This window comes from Cherax quadricarinatus, chromosome 82 (genome assembly GCF_038502225.1).
Source record: "Cherax quadricarinatus isolate ZL_2023a chromosome 82, ASM3850222v1, whole genome shotgun sequence".
Classification (NCBI taxonomy): domain Eukaryota; kingdom Metazoa; phylum Arthropoda; class Malacostraca; order Decapoda; family Parastacidae; genus Cherax; species Cherax quadricarinatus.
This window is the reverse complement of record NC_091373.1, coordinates 19991583-20011646: the sequence shown is the minus strand read 5'-3', so window position 1 is coordinate 20011646 and position 20064 is coordinate 19991583. Positions and strand designations below refer to the sequence as shown.

Below are 20064 nucleotides of genomic sequence, written 5' to 3'. Positions count from 1 at the left end.
TCATTTGTCACCATTAAACAAGTTCTCTTACGTAGTTTCTTCCTGTATATTCAGTTAATTACATCCAATTCTCCACGAGTTCTTTTCCTCTCAACCTGAGTTCGAAACCCCATCTAGAAAATGTAAGCACTGATTGAATTGATTTGAATCTCTCTCATGGCACAGGTTGGCATCCTGGGCCTGCAGATGATCTGGACCAGGGACTCAGAGATGGCTCTGACACAAGCCCGTGCTGACCGCCGGGTCATGGCAGATATGAACAACAGGTTTTTGGACCTGCTGAACCTCTTGATTAATCAGACGACCAGAGACCTGGAGCCTGTGCAGAGGACCAAGTACGAGACCCTCATCACCATCCACATCCACCAGAGGGACATATTTGATAGTTTGGTAAGCTGGAGTGAGAGTGTGTGCTTTGCTGTGGAGAGAGAGAGAGAGAGAGAGAGAGAGAGAGAGAGAGAGAGAGAGAGAGAGAGAGAGAAAGGTGGAGGGAGGATAAGGTAGACAGGGACGAAAGATAGCTCTTATGAAAGGGGGAGGATGAAGAGTCACTGTGATCAGCGTATTCTTAAATTCAGATAATAAAATAAATAGCGAGGAAGAATACTCTCATCCAGTGCATATTTTACCCTACGTCTCTAAATACTGAAAATTTTAAATATGAAAATTTCAAAATTCTTCGTCTCAACTGCAACTCCACTACATCATTGAGACGAGGAAGTCGAAAGACAAAAAATTATGGTCCTGTACAATAACTCTGAGCCTACCCGTTGGTACTTCTCGAAAAGGTAAACACGTTAAATTTTGTGATGCTGTCAGCCATTGAAAATACATTCAACTTCAAATTAAAATTCCTGTTTTTATTTCTCTAATGCAGTGCACAGATAACATGGCAGAGTGCTTCAAGGCAGCTTTACAATCAAATATTTAGTCTCTCTGTGGGTGTGTGATGGAGGAGACTGGCTTATCATTTCCATGTGAGAAGAATTTCTGCACTGCACGAAGGTTTGCTGTATTGCACATATCATTTTGCAGCAGAGACAGCTTAATGAACTCTGTATATTTACCAACACTAGCAAAGCGGGGAATTATAACTGAGCTTTCCAACCATCTTGTCTGGGGAGAGAATGTCATTAGTTGGGGTGGGAGTGGCTGTGGGATGACAGTGTTGAGTCTGGAGAGAAGATATCAGTATTTAGTTGTGGGAAGAATGTCTGTGGGATTGACAGTGTTGAGTCTGGAGAGAGGATGTCAGTATTCATCCTGAAGAGGTGCCAGGATATAATTTGAGGAGGGAGTGCTGGTATTTACTCTGTGGAGAAGGTGTCAGTATTTAATCTGCTCCACGAGGGGTTAGGTATTTAATCTGGGGAGGTGTCAATATTTGATCTAAAAAGGGAGTGGCAGTATTTAATCTAGGGAGAAGGTACTGGTATTTAGCATGGTCTGGAAGGGGTGCCAGTGCTATTATTTAGAGAGTGCCAGTATGGGACACCCCCCATCTTCCCAAGATGGGGGGTGTCCCATGCTCCAAGAGTCGGAGAAGGTTTATAAGGCTGTGTAATAATGAACCATCAGTAATACTTTGTTTCTAGTTTTATTATTTAATTTTTATTCTTTATTATTTTCCTCCTTCTTTAGGTTAACCTTATGTTTTACGTTTCCTTAAATCTGATTCTCATAGTTGAATTTCTTTGATTTTTTACCGATTAAACTATTGTTGTACTGTTAAACATTTTTTTATTTAATACTTTTGTTCAGCGTAGGATAACTGATTGATAAATATGTATTTTTTTCTATTTCACATCTTTACGGCTTAAATAATTTTAGCTATGTTCATTTAAAATGTTGACTTTTTGTTGCCCAGAAAATTTTCCTTAAAAGATGCAGTGCCCACATTGTTACTACAGTGTCGCAACATTTTTACTTCGGTGTCGCAACAGTACAGTGTCGCAACAGTCTTAGTACAGTGTCGCAACATTCTCAGTACAGTGTCGCAACATTCTTACTACAGTGTCGCAACATTCTTGCTACAGTGCCGCAACAACGTGAGGTCGGTGTCCGACTTTGACTGGCTACGCCAGATTCGCATTTACTTCCGCGAGGACCTTGACCGCACCAACATCGTGCTCACCGACGTCACCTTCCAGTACCAGAATGAGTTCGTCGGCTGCACTGAGCGGCTTGTCATCACTCCTCTCACAGACAGGTTTGCACCCTGGAACCAGTGCTAATATAACCTTTTAAGTTGTAGACGATTATTAGTTGCAATATTCACTAGTCAGTTACAATAATATGCTGTGTTTTTACACCTGTAACGATGCTTTTGTTTTTCTTGATTACACATGGAAAACTAAAATCGAAATAAACATTATCTATGGTGCAGGTGCTATATCACACTGGCACAAGCTCTGAGCATGAGTATGGGCGGGTGTCCCACTGGCCCTGCCGGCACGGGTAAGACAGAGACCACTAAAGACATGGGCAAGACACTTGGCAAGTACGTTGTCGTCTTCAATTGCTCTGACCAGATGGACTACCGAGGCCTTGGCAGGATATACAAGGGTGAGTGCATGCTGCCGTCTTCATTTTGTTTTGCTACTAACAAATAACACGAATTTTATTTTAAGTAACTTCTGTCTTATTACCACCTTATAGCATTCATTCTGTCTGGCTACCCACATATATTGGCATATGACAGTACTTGTATATGATAGTAAAGGTTATATCCTGCTACTTCCACATCGTAACATCTCTGGTACTACCACGTCTTAACACTCGTTCCATCTTATTCCTTCCATATGTTAACACACGTTCTGTCATGTTAGAGCGCAATATTAAAATGCCTGTTTTCATTCTTTTCTCTATAGCCTTTAATACAAATTAGACAAGGGCATTCGAAAGGGCCATTCCTCCTTATGAAAAGAAAGTATAGAATAAATTATAACAAAAGAAAATAAAAGTTTTATTGATTTGCAAAAGTATAGTTATGTCAAAGATAAGACAAACATAAAACTTTCCTAACTGAAGCAAATAATGAAAGTAAAATACAAATTAATTTCGTGAAGCGAAGCTAATATATACAACGGACAGATGGAATTCCAATGTGCCGATGTACGTGGCAAGTAGCTCTCAGGATACACGGTAAGATAAGATAAGATAAGATTTCGTTCGGATTTTTAACCCCGGAGGGTTAGCCACCCAGGATAACCCAAGAAAGTCAGTGCGTCATCGAGGACTGTCTAACTTATTTCCATTGGGGTCCTTAATCTTGTCCCCCAGGATGCGACCCACACCAGTCGACTAACACCCAGGTACCTATTTGCTGGTAGGTGAACAGGACAACAGGTGTAAGGAAACGTGTCGAATGTTTCCACCCGGCGGGAATCGAACCCGGGCCCTCCGTGTGTGAAGCGGGAGCTTTAGCCACCAGGCCACCGGGCCACCGGGCCACCGGGCCGGTGTGTGAACGAAAAGCCTGTGAGACCAGGTAGTCGCGTGGACGCGACTCTGGTATAAAAATTAGCCTTAGACTGAGAGCACAGACGCCAACAGGTGTGTCACCAATGGAAGATGCTGGCTTTGTGTACTCTATGGAGGTTTGCTGATGGGCTTTGAAGACAACATATGATCAGTTACAAAGGGTGAAGTGACACATTGCTGTCTTCAGTTAAAGATGGGGTTAAGTTTCTGATCTAGTGCATAGATCCTGCTGCCTGCCTTGTCTTACTGGTGTCGAGTGATACAATTCGATCAAGAAGGCTTAAAAGACTCAAAATAACGAAGTTAAAAACCCAGATAATCAGTCACTTGCATGAAAGGCAGAAGGTCTGTAAAGTAAATGGTGAAGACTAAGAAAAATTATTTTAAAATACGTAAGCCAAATCAGGTCGGGTTTTATTAAAAAAAAATGTATAAAAAGAAAGAAGAGTGGTATACCATACTCAGACTTGGTGGGAGGAAGAAGGCAAATAATGTCCAATATGCTAGGAGGGTCTCAGTCTGGCTCCACCAGGTGAAGAAAGGACGGGGGGAGGGGAGGTAGAAAGGTAACGATGCTCGCCCGATACCCAACAAGCATTCAACCTTTTATACTACCTCCGCCATTCATTCATTCTTCCACTCTTATCTAATGAACTTTTCCCTCACAAATTTCTTAAAAAATGGAATAAAAATATTGTCAGTTTTATATTTATTGCTGTTCGTTTTCCGAAAAGTAAATACAGTATCATTACTTCTGCATCAGTCACTCTAGCAGTTCCTAATTTCTGCAGGTCTGGCACAGTCAGGGTCTTGGGGCTGTTTTGACGAGTTCAACCGCATCGAGCTGCCTGTGTTGTCCGTGGCAGCTCAGCAAATTGCCGTCGTCCACACCTGCAAGAAGGAAAGACGCAAGACCTTCCAGTTTACTGACGGAGACGTTATACCCATGAACCCTGAGTTTGGTATCTTCCTTACCATGGTAGGTAGTGTGCGTATGTGTGTGTGAGAGAGTGAAAGTGTGGGTGTAGTTTTTTTGTGTGCATGCATTTGGGTATGGATATTTTGGATATGAGTATGGGCTTAAGTTCATAATTGTGTGACCTTGGGGATGTGTGCATGAAAATAGGCTTTTTGGTGTGTGTGGGAATGTGCATTTGTCTGCCTGGACAAACATTTGAGGAAGATTTAAGAATCGTGGCTGGTAGATAAGTCTTGACCAAAACCTGACAAGTTTGTATTCGACCGTGGTCAGGCACTTGACTTAGATAATTGACATTCATATTACACTCAGACTGAATCATTCAACAGTATGTAAATGTCAGATTTATCAGAGAAAGTTGCTAAAAATAAAGGGATGTGTTGCAGAAAAGGCGAGAAACAGAGGCATAGTCAGACTTACAAGTAGACAGATACGGAGACAGAATGAAAATAACAGAGACTGAAAATTGGTAAAAACAGTGAAAAGGAATGGGTAAGAAAGAGATAAAAAAATAGAGATGGAGAAAAGGAGAGACATATATAGAAATTGACAATGGTTTAGTGATTGATTCAACTGAGACAGAGAAATGGGTTGTGATATATGTATGTATATATATATATATATATATATATATATATATATATATATATATATATATATATATATATATATATATATATATATATATATATATATATATATATATATATATAGATTGGCAGACAGAAGAGAATAGGAAGATGATGAGAAGCTAGTGTGACCTTGTACACCTCAACAATCCCCGTCACTATACACCAGCAGAGCGCATCACTGTCACCTCTGTGATGTGTTTCACTTGGCTGGCTGAGAGTACCACAGATGTGTATGCACTGTTTTATGCGTGTCATTTTTCTCGTCTTTTCTTTTCTAAATTACGCATTCAATTTGTATCAAAAATTTCTTTTTCAATCTGGTCAACTTGAGCACACATCTACCTGGGTCACTGATCAGTGTCAGGCCTCAGGATTACTTCAGATGTTAAGAATTTAGTATTTTGCATAGAATATGTATCTGTAATTTTAGTACTTGCCTGATAATTTCTTTGTAATATGAAAAGGTCAGGAGATAAGGACTCGCACTATTACTGGGTTCCCTTCAACAAAGTGCGTTGGACTTTTTTTTTTTTTTATTCGCCGGTATTCTCCCGGCCCGGGTCTTCCAAGTAGTGGTGACCCGGCCTTGGCTCCCTATCTGGGGAGTGCCTCGAGACGTAAGTCTCCCATGGGAGGAGGTACATGTACCCCCTCATCTTTGGGACCAACTGTCCCCAGGCCTAGCCACATTCCCCGCCCTCACGGGGCTCGTAGGGAGAAGCTAGACTTCTGGTCTGCCATCTGCCCCGCCCCAAAGGGGCTCGTGGGGATGGCAGTCTTGTGAGCTGCAGGTGGTAGCAAGCTCAGGCCGTGACCCGTGGTAAGGCATTTAGTGCGAGGTATTACCCTCATTATATGGCCTGGTAATTAGGGTTCTCCAGAGTTACATAGAGCGTTGGTACCGACTGATTTATGTGAAAGTTCTGTGAATGACACTGTCAGCTATCTTAAACAGTTAATTATTATATAAGAGCTGGGAATTTATGGTATCAACAGGGACGGCTTATAATTCTTAAAGAATATTAAGAATTTCTAGACAGTGCATCATACTGAGGGAGTGAGAGAAGAAAATATAAAAATAGATAACATCAGTGTAGGATGGATGAGAAATAAAACTTTTGGTGGAAATGCAAGTCATTTATTTATAATAAGTGAGAGTAAATGGACTCGAGTATGCAAATTTTGCTAAGTTACTGTAATATTCACATAAATTATTCAAGAAAGAAATGATTGGGCAGATTGTATTTATTATGGAAACTATAAAACACAGCAAGAATAAAATGTAAGATTATTTATTGGATAAAAGATTTTGTTGAAAAGGGGAAACGTAATCAGTGAACAGAAATAAAAGTCTGCGTGAGAAACTGTCACCAGCGGAGTGTCACAAAGATCATGTCTAGACTGTGAATGTTTCAAATTTACATGAAGTTATGTAAATAACTTCACAAAGGGAATAAATATTATATTAAATTTTTGGATGATGCAGTTATCATGACTCACGAAATCGTAATGACACGATTGCAAGCAAGCCATACCACGGGCGGGGATAGAACCCGCGGCCAGAGAGTCTCAAAACTCCTGTCTGGAGTTTTGAGACTCTCTGATCGCGGGTTCTATCCCCGCCCGTGGTATGGTATGCAGTTATCATTTATAAAATAATCATAGTGATATAAATGATCAGAAATACCTACAAGAATACCTGAAAAAAAGTGAACAAATTAGGTGATAGATGGATGATGGGAATTAAAGTAGACTAATGTAATGTAATATAATGGAAGTGAGAGAAAGTGATGATAGGCAACATGAGGAATATAACTGTGCGATAAATTTTTAAAAGCATCAGATAGAAAAGGTAATTTGGTAATCATGGACCAAAGATTGTTACCAGATCATATTTTTAAAATTCTGAAAAAAAAAACTCTTAAGATTCACTGCAGATCTGGATGTGAAGCTGCTAGAACAGCTGTTCACTATGCATGTTAGGGTAAAATTAGAATGTTTAGTCCAGAGATAAACTAGAAAAAAACATTTCCCTCAGCTTAAAAAATATAAAGAAAGGATTAAAACATTTAGCATGCCTTTAATTGTTGATACGAAGATAAGAAGAGCATCGTAATCACTTTATAAAGTTTTGTTAGGATATGAAACACGAATGCATTGATGATGATTTTCTAACACTATACTGCATCATCAATACAGCATCATCAATACTGCATCATCAATACTGCATCATCAAAACTGCATCATCAATACTGAGAGACGGAAGGATGAATTGCAAGAAGCAAAAAAGTGTTTAAAAAAGGGTTTAAGAAAAGGTATTATAATTTTTTCTTCATAAATAGTACCTGGAAAGTCATCCGAAAAAAAGAGGAACTATTAAAACTACTGAAAAAATGTAGGAAATTATACTAAATGACAAATTAATCACAAGATTACAATGTGAGCATAACTCTGCTCCTGTGTCTAAAAATATATATATACAAAGAGGAATTCTCACAATCTCATGTCATTCAAGTCAGGGGGGAAAAAAAGGCACAATACCGTGCCTGGAACAATACACAAATAACCTGTACATTGAAGAGAGAAGCTTATGACAAAGTCACACAGTGTGACTTTGTAAATGGTCCAAGTCGGACCCAAACATCGTCGTAAGCTTGTCTCTCCTGTGTGCTGGTTATTTGTGCCCTCAATTGATATTTAAAAAGTATTACCTAGAGTTAGAGCTCAACTCCTAACAGAGTCAAATAGGTGATTTTACAATGCAATTTTAAATGAGCTCAAACTCAGACTCATTTCTAAAAGAGTTTCATTAATTTAATGCATGGTAAGTAACCTAAAACTCCTAAAGCCTACTGGACGGATTCTTAAGTGATCATTAAAATCTCTTTGAGGTGCCTGAAATACCAATTAAATCCCATCATTAAAATGATTTCCCTATTTAACTCAGACACATTTTCAGGCAAATCCTCTGGGATTAGCGTGAAGGTGCGTCTCTGCTTTTTTACTTACTGCAATAAATATAAACTACAAGGGATAAATATTGATTGAAATGGGTTTTTGTGTTAGAAATTGCTTAATTTGCTTGGTCTTAAATACTTTACATAATAACACTAATACAATAGTACTAATATTACTACTGCTACTAATCATTATAATTATGATAGTACTAATAGCACAGTAATGGGTTTCTTTTTTTTATCCTTTAAGAGTTTTGGGACTACTCTTAATTATACATTGATTAAGGATTACACTGGTCTGCATTTGGAATGTTTTTAATTTTTATTTTTATTCATGATTGCGATCTTACATATTCTTGGGCTGCTGACTGTAAATATCTAAACCATTTTCCTCTATCACGTAAGAATTTTGAGTAAAATACAAGTTAATGGTAATAAAAAATGTGAATTTTTAATAAATTGTTATTTTATTAAAATCAGGCAAGTAATCATGGAAAAGCACATTCTGTTAGTTTTAAGAACATATGAATTCCAAATCAACATGATTCAAATCAAATAATTTTACTAAAAAAATATGCTTCTAATGGTTAGCCTACATATTGAATCAAAGGAAGGAGGACCACTTTGATTTTTGCTTGTGCTGTGCATCGAGACCATTACGTTTCAATGACCAGCAGTAATTTGCCATCATGCTGACATTCCATTTTCCCTGGTATCGAGTTTCCATGTTGCAAATATCCTGATGGAGCAGCTCTCTTTGTTCCTCACTGTAGTTCCCACAATTGTTGGGAAAATAGTCAAGATGTGAGTGCAAAAAGTGCATCTTCACACTCATTCTAGACCCAAGTTGTTGGAAACTTGAAATCAGGTCTTGAATCATTTTTTTCATATTCGGGGAAGCGCCTGTTTCCCAGGAAGTTGTGGACAATCTGCTTGAATGAAAACCAGGCGTTTACCCCGACACCTGCTAATGCTTCATCAAAATGCTTATCCTTCATCAATTCCCGAATCTGAGGACCAGCAAAGATTCCAGCCTTTAGCTTGCCTTCACTTATACGAGGAAACTTTGACTCCAGGTACTTGAAATTTTCTTGAGGTCAACTATTGGCACAGTTTTCACGTTGTGATATCCGGGTAAGAAGCTGGCTCTTGGTGGTCCGTCCTTTGTTCATAGCGCTGGCTGTCTGCCCTACTATCCCAAAGACACAGAAAACAGGGATACTTGGGGTATCCGCCTTGAACACCTAGTAGGAGAGCAATAACTTTTAAATCACCACAAATGAGAAAATTGTAATTCTGGTACTTGGTTGCATATATTAGTGTCTTTATATTTGCGTAACTTTTTGACATTTGGACACTATGGCCAATTGGCACAGATGCAGCTGTGTTGCCATTGTAGAGAAGTAGAGCCTTTAAACTTTTTTTAGAAGAATCAATGAAGTCTTCATTCATTTGCTTTGTATAACATCCCCATGTGTTCAATAAGGCCAGAAGTATTTGAACAGAAAACTAAAGATTCATCTTTGTCAAAGAACTGAGTGAATTCCTCTTCACGATGGTGGTACCAAGCGAATGTTGTTCCAGGAGCTAGAAGCTTGTGTTCCTTAAGTCTAGAGCCAAGTAACTGTGCACTTTCTTTTGGAAGGTTAATTAAAGTCTCTCACCAAGTCATTGAGCTCAACTTGGTTGAAGGGTTTGGGATCGTTATTTGTTGGTGTTTCATAGTGTACTTCCATCTCCTTCCATCACTGGTATCAGACTCTGATGAAATTTGCCATGTCTCAGGTGGCACAGGTACAGGAATATCTTCAGAGTGTGGAACAGGACTTATTGCTGAAGGAATATTTGGGTATATTATGCGATCTTTAGTCTTCTTGTTGAATCCAGCTACTTTAGTCATACAAAAGTAGCAGTCATCATGGTGGTTCATCTGCTCCCACGATACCACTGGTACTCCAAAGTGCATACATTTAAGTTCTCCAACTGACCACATTTGGAGGTTACTGATGCAACTCTTGCAAGCTTTGTGTGGTGCAAATGGTTTGTTCTGGTCTCCAAGTTTGCAGCCAAAATAAGCAAAATAAGGAAAGTAGCAGCGCTTCAATAAAGGAGTAATGTTGCTCCGGGAATCTGAAGGAGTGAATTGCCCGCAGACATAGTAAAATATGTCTGGTGAATTTATGCAGCTTCTAGACATTAATAATCTGAAAATAAAGAAAAATATATTAGATTTAACATTTAAGTCAATATAAGGTAAGCATTTTAATTGGTAATATACCACTTTCTCATTTACTTATGTTTTACGAAAAAAGAAAAGTAACGTTTCCGTATAACTTGACAATCTGATGTGATAGAGATGAATAAAAAGCACAATGAATCACTATTTTCCATATATATACCGAAAAAAGATACCACAGAGTCAATAAAAAATCATGCAGACCAGTGATTTATTTACTTATTTTCTGTTATTTCTTTGCTGCTGTAAAAAAAAAAAATAATAATACAATGAATAATTTCCTATGCTAGAGGTTGTTGACATAAAGAACTAATGTATTATGCTGTTCTAATGTAGTTACCTTTGACACACCTGACAGAACATAGGCTCGCGAAATCAGAAGGTAACGAACCCGCAGCGTCGTCGCAGCATCTTCCTCGTCAATACAGTTTACATTTCTCACTGCTTGTTACTCCACCACACGTTTCTCTGCTTCGGCAGCGTCAACTTGTTTCTCTTGTGCTGCTGATTTTCTTCTTTCAGCCAATGCTTATTTGAATTTCGTCAATTTTATCTCATAGATTCCATAGATCTATATTTGGTGAGATTTTTGGATACAAATAGTCTTTTAGAATTTAGGTTATAAACTCTGCTACTTGTAATATTGTTATTAAAGTCCTCATTGCTGCTATCAGTAATAGTTTGTGGCAAAATCTCTGCTGTTTTTCTAGGTTTATATTACTGTGTATCTTGTCATATTTCCAACACTTGACATAACATATTTAGTCACCTTGCACAACACTCCTCAGCTTCACAAATACACCGATACAATTATACTAATTACAAAGTATACCATTCCATGCTGATAATACCTTCGCTTGCCTACACTTACTATAGCAATTACATATCACATTATTTTTAATGTAGTAACTGTACTAACTTGACAAGAGTAACTGTATGGGCTTGTAAAAAATAAAAGTCAAAATTCTGCGGCTGGAGCAATTCACAATCCACAATTTACGAAGGAAAGTTTAAATAATGTTTCAATCCGCCCTAAACTATTGTCAAGTCTCATTCATTATTAAAACATAACTGCAGGCGTACTGTCTCATGAACGCCAAATATTTTCCTTGCTACTGACGTCACCACACATCTTACTGAGACTTTCTTCCTCACGTTCTTGTGACATGCTTCCTGTCTCACGCTTCGCCCAACACCAAAAGTTTTGTCTAGATATTTGCCACATAATGCCCATAGCTGCAGTTACATAGTCACATTACCTTCTGAAAATGTTATTTTATTAGTGTAGAATTCAGATACTGTAATGTATATCTTTTAGTGATCCATCTTACTGTCAATGCAATATTATGTTTATTGTTATAATTTCCAAGATTTCTCAACAACTATTTTACTCAGGTAATTAAGAATTATTTAAATTTGGTTATATGAAATAGTTTACAAAATACCATCAAAATTTACTTTCAAATACAAATATATAAATAATCATTTTAAATTTCCATAGCTGATGATATATGCATTTTTTACTTAACAGAAAATCGCGCATACTCTGTTCCAGGTAAACACATGCCTTTGTATCGCCACTATGTCTGGGACACAGACATTGTATATATATTGTCTATATCACTTTGTATACTATACACATCTCTGCTCAATCACTGTATACTATATACACCTATATTAATGTGTATATTATACACGTCTTCGCTCTATTACTGTGTATACTATACATAATAGTGTTCTATTTCCTCTCTGTTGTTGAGTATGTTCACAGTTCCTCTATCATTATGTATGTTGTACATATGTTATCTCCCCTCCATTACGGTGCATACTATACAATTCTCTCTCTTAATTTGTATACTATATATTTTTCTCTCTATCATTAGATATACAAACATCTGTCACTAGAAATACAAATAGGTCCTCCATAGGTTAGTATAAATACGTTGTCTTCTGCCTATCAATGAATAAACTTACATCACTATCACTGTGCACTGTAGATATGTTTTTCCCTATCTCTCACTATGTAAACATATATTGATAATACTTATTTTAGTACTTTATAAGCAGCATTAAAAGTTGGGATATGTTACTTCATAGTTAAAAGAGCAACTCGTATTGAAATGTTACGTTAAGATGAAGAGGCGCACTCGACCCCACTCTCACAACACTGCAAATGAAACCGAAACCTTTATTGTTTTCACTCTGGCAGCAGATACCATATATTGCGGCATATTAGGAGAGCTTTTTTTCCCCATAAAAAAGTCTTGAACAGTCACCCTGAACCTTATATATATGCTTAAGGTCAGGGTCAAGGTTATGAGTTATGCTTTAGCAGTTGTTTACTAACGTTACGTTTCAACCGCTTATAAACATCATTTTATATGTCTCATAAGAACGTACACCTCATATGCCGTTCTGATGAGGGAAGGTTTGTTATCGAACAAAATAGACGAAAGAAAATATTGAACATATCTACACACAAATATCTGCCACTTGGGAACAAGACACCTAACTTAACTATAACACTTTGAAAAGGCTGTGTTGGTGCCAGTAATATGCTTTGGAAGCGTCAAGCAGGCTGTTAGTGCGATGAACTACTAGTTTATTATACATCCATATGACAATAATAATAATAATAATAATAATAATAACTTCACTGCGTACTCTTAACTTCCGTTGCTCTGTAGATGTTGTAAGGATACTGATCACTGCTGGTTGTAGTGACATTGTCACTGTCAAGGCTACGTTGTCACTTTGTCGTGGCACTGCTGGTCACAGAGATGACAATATTCGTCGCTTCAGCATTGACTCTGCTGGTCAGGGGGATGCATAATAGTCACTACTGGTGACACCTACGTTGTCAGTAATTTTGGCAGCAATATATGATCACGTGATTACTAGTTACAGAGATGTCACTACTGGTGGTGGCTGCGATGTCACTACTGGTGGTGGCTGGGATGTCACAGTTATACTGTGTCATTAGTAATATCCTGATAAAAATAGTTTAATATCTCAGAAGTAGTAAAATATTATCCTTAGCCACATATAAACCCTTTAAATATCGCTCTTCTGACGGTTCATTAAGGACCATTGTACTAATATCATTAATTTGTACGAAGCGTCGGCAGTAAGCAGACACGTAGGAGAGCATAGACATGCAGACAGTGAAAGTATTTATCAAATGTTTCATTTTGATAAAGTTCCCATTGAGGAAAACCTTTTAATGGAGTCTCGCTCTATCTCTGTGTCTTTAATTTACTAATAGAATTCGTCAGAGTTTATAAAGAGTGGTCCCAGTTGTATCCTGTTAAACACCAGCATATTAAAACTTGTATACACACACACACACACACACACACACACACACACACACACACACACACACACACACACACACACACACACACACACACATACATACATACATACATACATACACATACATATCACATATGAAAGGCCCCTCGGAGCTAGTGATTATGTGGTTCTAACCTTCGAATATATAGTAGAGTTACAAGTGGAGGGGGAGGTAGGAAGGGCAGGAAGAATGAGGCCAAACTACATGAGTGGGGACTATACAGGCATGAGGAACTTCCTGCACGAGGTCCTGTGGGACAGAGAGCTGGCAGGGAACACAGTAAATGAGATGATGGAATATGTGGCAACAAATGCAATGAAGCGGAGGAAAGGTGTGTACCCAAGGGCAACAGACGTAATGAGAAGGCTAAGAGGAGCCCTTGGTTCACTCTAAGGTGCAAAAAGGCTAAAAACCAAATGTGCTAGAAAATGAAATAAGTATAGAAGGCAAAGAACCCAGGAGAACAAGGAGAGTAGTTGAAGAGCAAGAAATGAATATGCACAGGAAAGGAGGGAGGCCCAACGACAATACGAAAATGACACAGCAGCGAATGCCAAGTCTTACCTGAAGCTGTTGTACAGTCACATCAGGAAGAAAGCATCAATCAAAGACCAGGTAATCAGGCTGAGGAAGGAAGGAAGGAAGGAAGGAGGGGAGTTTACAGGAAACGACCTTGAAGTATGTTAGGAGTTTAACATGGGATTCAAAGAAGTATTCACGGTGGAGACAGAAAGAACTCCAGAAAGATAGGGAGGTGGGATGCACTAACAAGTGCTGGACACGATGTATACAACCGAGGAGGAGGTGAAGAGGCTGCTAAGCGAACTAGAAATCTCAAAGGCAATAGGGCCATATAACGTCTCCCCGTGGGCCCTAAGAAAGTGATCAGAGGCGCTCTGTGTACCACTAACAACAATCTTCAGGTATGAAAGACAGCAAATGTAGCCCCATTTTTTAAAAAAGGAGACAGACACGCAGCATTAAACTACAGACTAGTGTCACAGACATGTATGCAAACTCATGGAGAAGATTGTCAGGAGAAGAATGGTGAACCACCTAGAAAGGAATGAGCTTATGAACGACAACCAGCTCGGATTCAGAGACGAGAAATCCTATGTCACAAACTTACTAGAGTTCGATGACAAGGTGACAGAAGTGAGACAAGAGAGTTAAGGGTGGGTAGATTGCATTTTCTTGGACTGTAAGAAGGTTTTTGAGACAGTTCCACACAAGAGATTAGTGCAAAAGCTTGAGGACCAGGAAGGTATAATGAGGAAGGAACTACAATGGATCAGAGAACACCTGACGGGAAGTCATCAGCGAGTCATGGTACTTGATGAGTGTGCGCATGTGACGAGAAGGGTTTCATGGGGGCCAGTCCTAGGACCGGTGCTGTTTCTGGTATATGTGAACGACTTGACGGCGTTTGCAAACGACGTGAAGATAATGAGGAGAATTCAGTCGGAGGAGGACAAGTCAGGACTGCAGAAGGATCTGGACAGGCTGCAGGCCTGATCCAGCAACTGGCTCCTGGAGTTCAACCCCACCAAGTGCAAAGTCATGAAGATCGGGGAAGGGCTAAGAAAACCGTAGACAGAGTACTGTCTAGGGGGCCAAAGACGACAAACCACACTCAAGGAAAAGGATCTTGGAGAGTGTATAATACCGAGCACATCTCCTGAGGCGCATATCAATCAAATAACTGCTGAAGCATTTGAGCGACTAGCGAACCTAAGATTACGTAGCATTCCGGCATCTCAGTAAGGAATCGTTCTGGACCCTGTACATCGTGTACGTCAGGCCCATATTGGAGTATGCAGCTCCAGTTTGGAACCCACACCTGGTCAAGCACGTCAGGAAACTAGAGATTGTGCGAAGGTTTGCAACGTGACTAACGGGCACGTTCTACGAGGAAAGGTTAAAGGAACTCGACCTGACGACATTGGAGGACAGGAGGGACAGGGAGGATGTGATAACGTGCAAAATACTGAGAGGAATCGACAAGGCGGACAGAGAGACAGGATGTTCCAGAGATGGGACATAGCAAAAAAGGAGTCACAATTGGAAGTTGAAAACTCAGATGATTCACAGGGATGTTAGGAAGTATTTCTTCAGCCATAGAGTTCTCAAGAAGTGGAATAGTCTGGAAAGTGAGGTAGGGGAGGCAGATACTATACATAGATTTAAGAAGAGGTATGATAAAACTGGAGCAGGGAGAGAATGACCTAGTAGTAACCAGTGAAGAGACGGGGCCAGAAGCTATGAATCGACCCCTGCAACTACAATTGCTTGAGTACACACACACACAGACATACATACACACACACACACACACACACACACACACACACACACACACACACACACACACACACACACACACACACACACACACACACACACACACACACTAATGGAATAAGACCCACTGTATAGCTACGATTATTTAACGCATGTGTATTCATAAATATTTATTTAAAGATTATTTCTTCCAGTAGTGTTAAAGTTTTATTACAGAAAAAATAGTCTTGTACTATTTATGTATGAGGATGAATGTGTACATAGAGGCTATTGTATGTGTACATATAGGCTGCTGTACGTGTACATAAAGGCTATTGTAAGTGGTGATAGAGGCTATTGCATGCTGGCCTACCTTCCTATTGTATCTGATTCTTACACTGTACATAATTGCTCTATCCACCACACCATCACCTGAACTCACCATCAATCTGCGGCACTTCAACTCTTCTGCCACTGACGACACTTCGAATCTGGCAACTTCACCTTATCCATAATGGTATGACGGCTTCTGCAATGGTGTAATGGTTTCTGCCACGGTATAATGACTACTGCAATGAAACCATGAATTCAACAATTGTGTGGCCTTTAAAATGGTATCACCGATACCATGACAATTCCATCGTGATTCTGTGGAAACCCAATTACCGGCTGGCAAATGATCATAACAGAACCTGGGATACCATGGACGCCAAGTGTTGCCAGAAAACCTGAAGATCCAGTTCCGGAATGTGGCCATGATGGTTCCAGATCGTCAAATCATCATCAGAGTGAAGCTCGCCTCATGTGGCTTTCTGGAAAACATTACACTGGCTCGAAAATTCTTCACACTCTACAAACTTTGTGAAGAACAACTCACTAAACAGGTGTGTGTTTATTACTGTCTTTTTCAGTTTTTTCCTTGGTACATGTATAACATCCAAAATAAAAACAAGTCTATTATTAATCTGGAGATAGCAGACAGACGGAAAAAAAGGATACAAGATATAAACAAGATGAAAAATGAGACATAAATATAGTATAAGGTGATGTTTTATTAACAACGTTTCGCCCACATGGCAGGGTTTGTAGCAGTGATAAAGTATGTCCCACACAGTGATAAAGTCCACTATGTGGGAGAAAGGTGGTCAATAAAGGACTGTGTTATGCAGCACTTGTCTCATTTCCCAAGGGGACAGGAATTTGACCTTCCTCTCTTCCCTTCATGCAGGTCCACTATGACTTTGGCCTTCGCAACATCCTGTCAGTACTGAGGACACTGGGAGCCTCCAAAAGAGCCAATGCCAAGGATTCTGAGGCCACCATTGTGATGCGGGTGCTGAGGGACATGAATCTCTCCAAGCTGGTCGGTAAGTGCCGCCGGACACTGGCATATTTTTTAAGTTGTCTCTTTGATGTTGTCACAACAAAAACATCATAAATAACAACAACAACAAAGCATAAACAATAACAAAAACACAAAAAGCAGCAAAATACCATAAATATTATAAGGTTTTCTTTATTTTTCTTTATCTTTTTTTCTTCCAACTTTTGTTTAATTTTGGTTCACAACTCAAGAAGGCCTCATCCAATCAGCTTTAAAATTTCTACGCTGTTGCGCGGTCACTATGGCCATATTCTTGGAACAAGTGGTATGTGCAGGTGCCCTATAACCAGAGTTGTTCATCTCATCTCCAGCATCCTGTAATGGCCGGGATAACATCCAAAACCGTCAGCTACGTAGCTTCAGACATTCAAAACTGGTGCCACATAATCCGTCAGCGGCGGTGTTGGTATAGACTATTTCATGTGTAAAATAATATGAAAGTTCTATTTCCTTTAAATAACTTTATATAAATTTCAGTTTATCACTTCTGAACAACTTTAGTATTTAATGGCTGATGCTAATTTGCGTCCACGGAGATTTGTTGATGTGGTAAATTAGTTAAAGAAACTTGGAATCCCTGGTATTGGGCGCCATAAGTCCCAATTTGCCAATTTTTTTGAATAAACAATAACATTCTTTTTAATAACAAAAAAAGGCACAATACTGTGACTGGAACGATACACAACCCACACATAAAAGAGAGAAGCTTACGACAACGTTTCGGTCCGACTTGGACCATTTACAAAGTTACACTAACCAGAAGTGGGGCAGGACGGCTATATATAGGCAGGAAGAGGTGGTGGTGGTAGTAGTAGTAGTACAAGAATGGTATATAATACCGACAAGATGAAATTAAGACACATGCGCAATACCCGGGCATCCCTATCGTAGACGTTTCGCCATCCAGCCAGCCAATGGATGGCGAAACGTCCACAACAAAGACAACCAGACACCGCACATGTGTCTTAATCTCATCAGTAGAAGTAGTAGTAGTAGTAGTAGTAGAAGAGGTAGTAGTAGTAGTGGTAGTGGTAGAAGTAGGGAATAAGGAGGACGAGCCAGTCAAATACAAAGGAAGGGGAGCACTGCAAGAGAGCTAGGTGCCCACAGAGGGAGAGCAAGCGCACAGAGGTGCATGAAAGGGGAAGTGGCGAAATAAATGAAGAAGGAACAGAAACACGAGACAGACGAGAGAAAGACAACCCAGAGGAGAAAAGGAAAGAGGAAAGGGGAAGAGGGAGAAGAAGAAAAAGAAAAAGAAAAAATGAGGAGTCAGGTTAAGTCACGGGTGTTCTGAAGTTTGGAGCATTTTACAATGTAGTGGGAGAGGAAGGCATCTACAGAGACGAAGCCAGGGCTAAGGTTCATACAAGGAAAGTTGTGTATTAGAGAGAATTCAACTAGACGGCGACTGTACGAGTTGGAAGTAGGGAAGACAGTTTTAGCAGAAGACCAGTCAATAGGATGGCTATGATCTCTGACGTGACAGAAAAGAGCATTGTTAGTGTCGGCAAGCCTAACACTATTTTTGTGCTCCCTAAGTCTGTCAGAAAGAGATCGACCAGTTTCTCCGAAGTATTGAAGAAGACAGGAGGAGCAAGAAATAGAGTAGACACCAGGAACATCTGTAGAGGGAAGAGAGGTATGAACGAGATTAGTGCGAAGAGTGTTAGTCTGGCGGAAGGTAAGCTTGATGTCTAAGGGACTGAGAGAATTGTTGAGATTAGAAAGACCGGAAATGTAGGGAAGGCAGAGGATAGAAGAGTTCCCAGGAGTAGAGAGTTTGGGAGAGAAGAAATTGCGTTTAGCACGTGAGAGGGCAGAGTCTATGAAATGGGAAGGGTAGCCAAGACGGGAAAACGAATTATGAAGAGTGGAAATTTCTGCTGGAAGGAACTGAGGATCACAGATGCGGAGGGCACGAAGAAAGAGGGAGATAAGAACACTTTTCTTGACAGGGGAAGCATGATAGGAAAAGTAGTGAATGTACATGCCACTGTGCATAGGTTTTCGGTAAACGGAAAAGGAAAAACCTGTATCTGAGCGGTTTGACTGGCTTGTCCTCCTTATTCCCCACTTCTACCACTACCACTTCTACTACCTCTTCTACTACTACTACTACTACTACTACTACTACTACTACTACTTCTACTGATGAAATTAAGACACATGTGCGGCGTCTGGTTGTCTTTGTTGTGGACGTTTCGCCATCCATTGGCTGGCTGGATGGCGAAACGTCTACGATAGGGATGCCCGGGTGTTGCGCATGTGTCTTAATTTCACCTTGTCGGTATTATATACCATTCTTGTACTACTACTACTACTACTACTACTACTACTACCACTACCTCTTCCTGCCTATATATAGCCGTCCTGCCTCACTTCTGGTTAGTGTGACTTTGTAAATGGTCCAAGTCGGACCGAAACGCCGTCGTAAGCTTCTCTCTTTTATGTGCGGGTTATTTGTGTAACATTCTTTTTATTCAGTAACTAAAGAATACTTCTTTTAATCGGCTTCAAAATATTGATGATGCAATCTGCAGTAAGTGCAAATTTGAAATTTTACAAAAATTGTTGCAAAATACTTGGAATCGTTGAAATCAGATCAGTTAATATGAAATGCCTTTTCTGATCGGCTTCAAAGTTTTAACATTGATAGGTTTTTATTAAAAGAAACACTGTCACTCACTCTGAACTGTGTATTTTTTCACATACCAATTTTAGGTAAATTATTACCCATATAATAACTAGAAAA

At 39.5% G+C, this 20064-nt stretch overlaps 1 protein-coding gene across 1 annotated transcript in view; it reads left to right on the top strand.

Moving 5' to 3' along the window:
• Dhc1 (Dynein heavy chain 1) overlaps positions 1-20064 on the top strand; it is a 313825-nt gene that overhangs the window by 92950 nt on the left and 200811 nt on the right. Inside the window, exons 29-34 of the mRNA XM_070102646.1 lie at positions 166-390; positions 2037-2209; positions 2387-2565; positions 4275-4462; positions 16615-16809; positions 17154-17292. Coding sequence (XP_069958747.1) covers positions 166-390; positions 2037-2209; positions 2387-2565; positions 4275-4462; positions 16615-16809; positions 17154-17292 — 1099 coding nt within the window. The remainder of the gene's footprint in view (positions 1-165; positions 391-2036; positions 2210-2386; positions 2566-4274; positions 4463-16614; positions 16810-17153; positions 17293-20064) is intronic.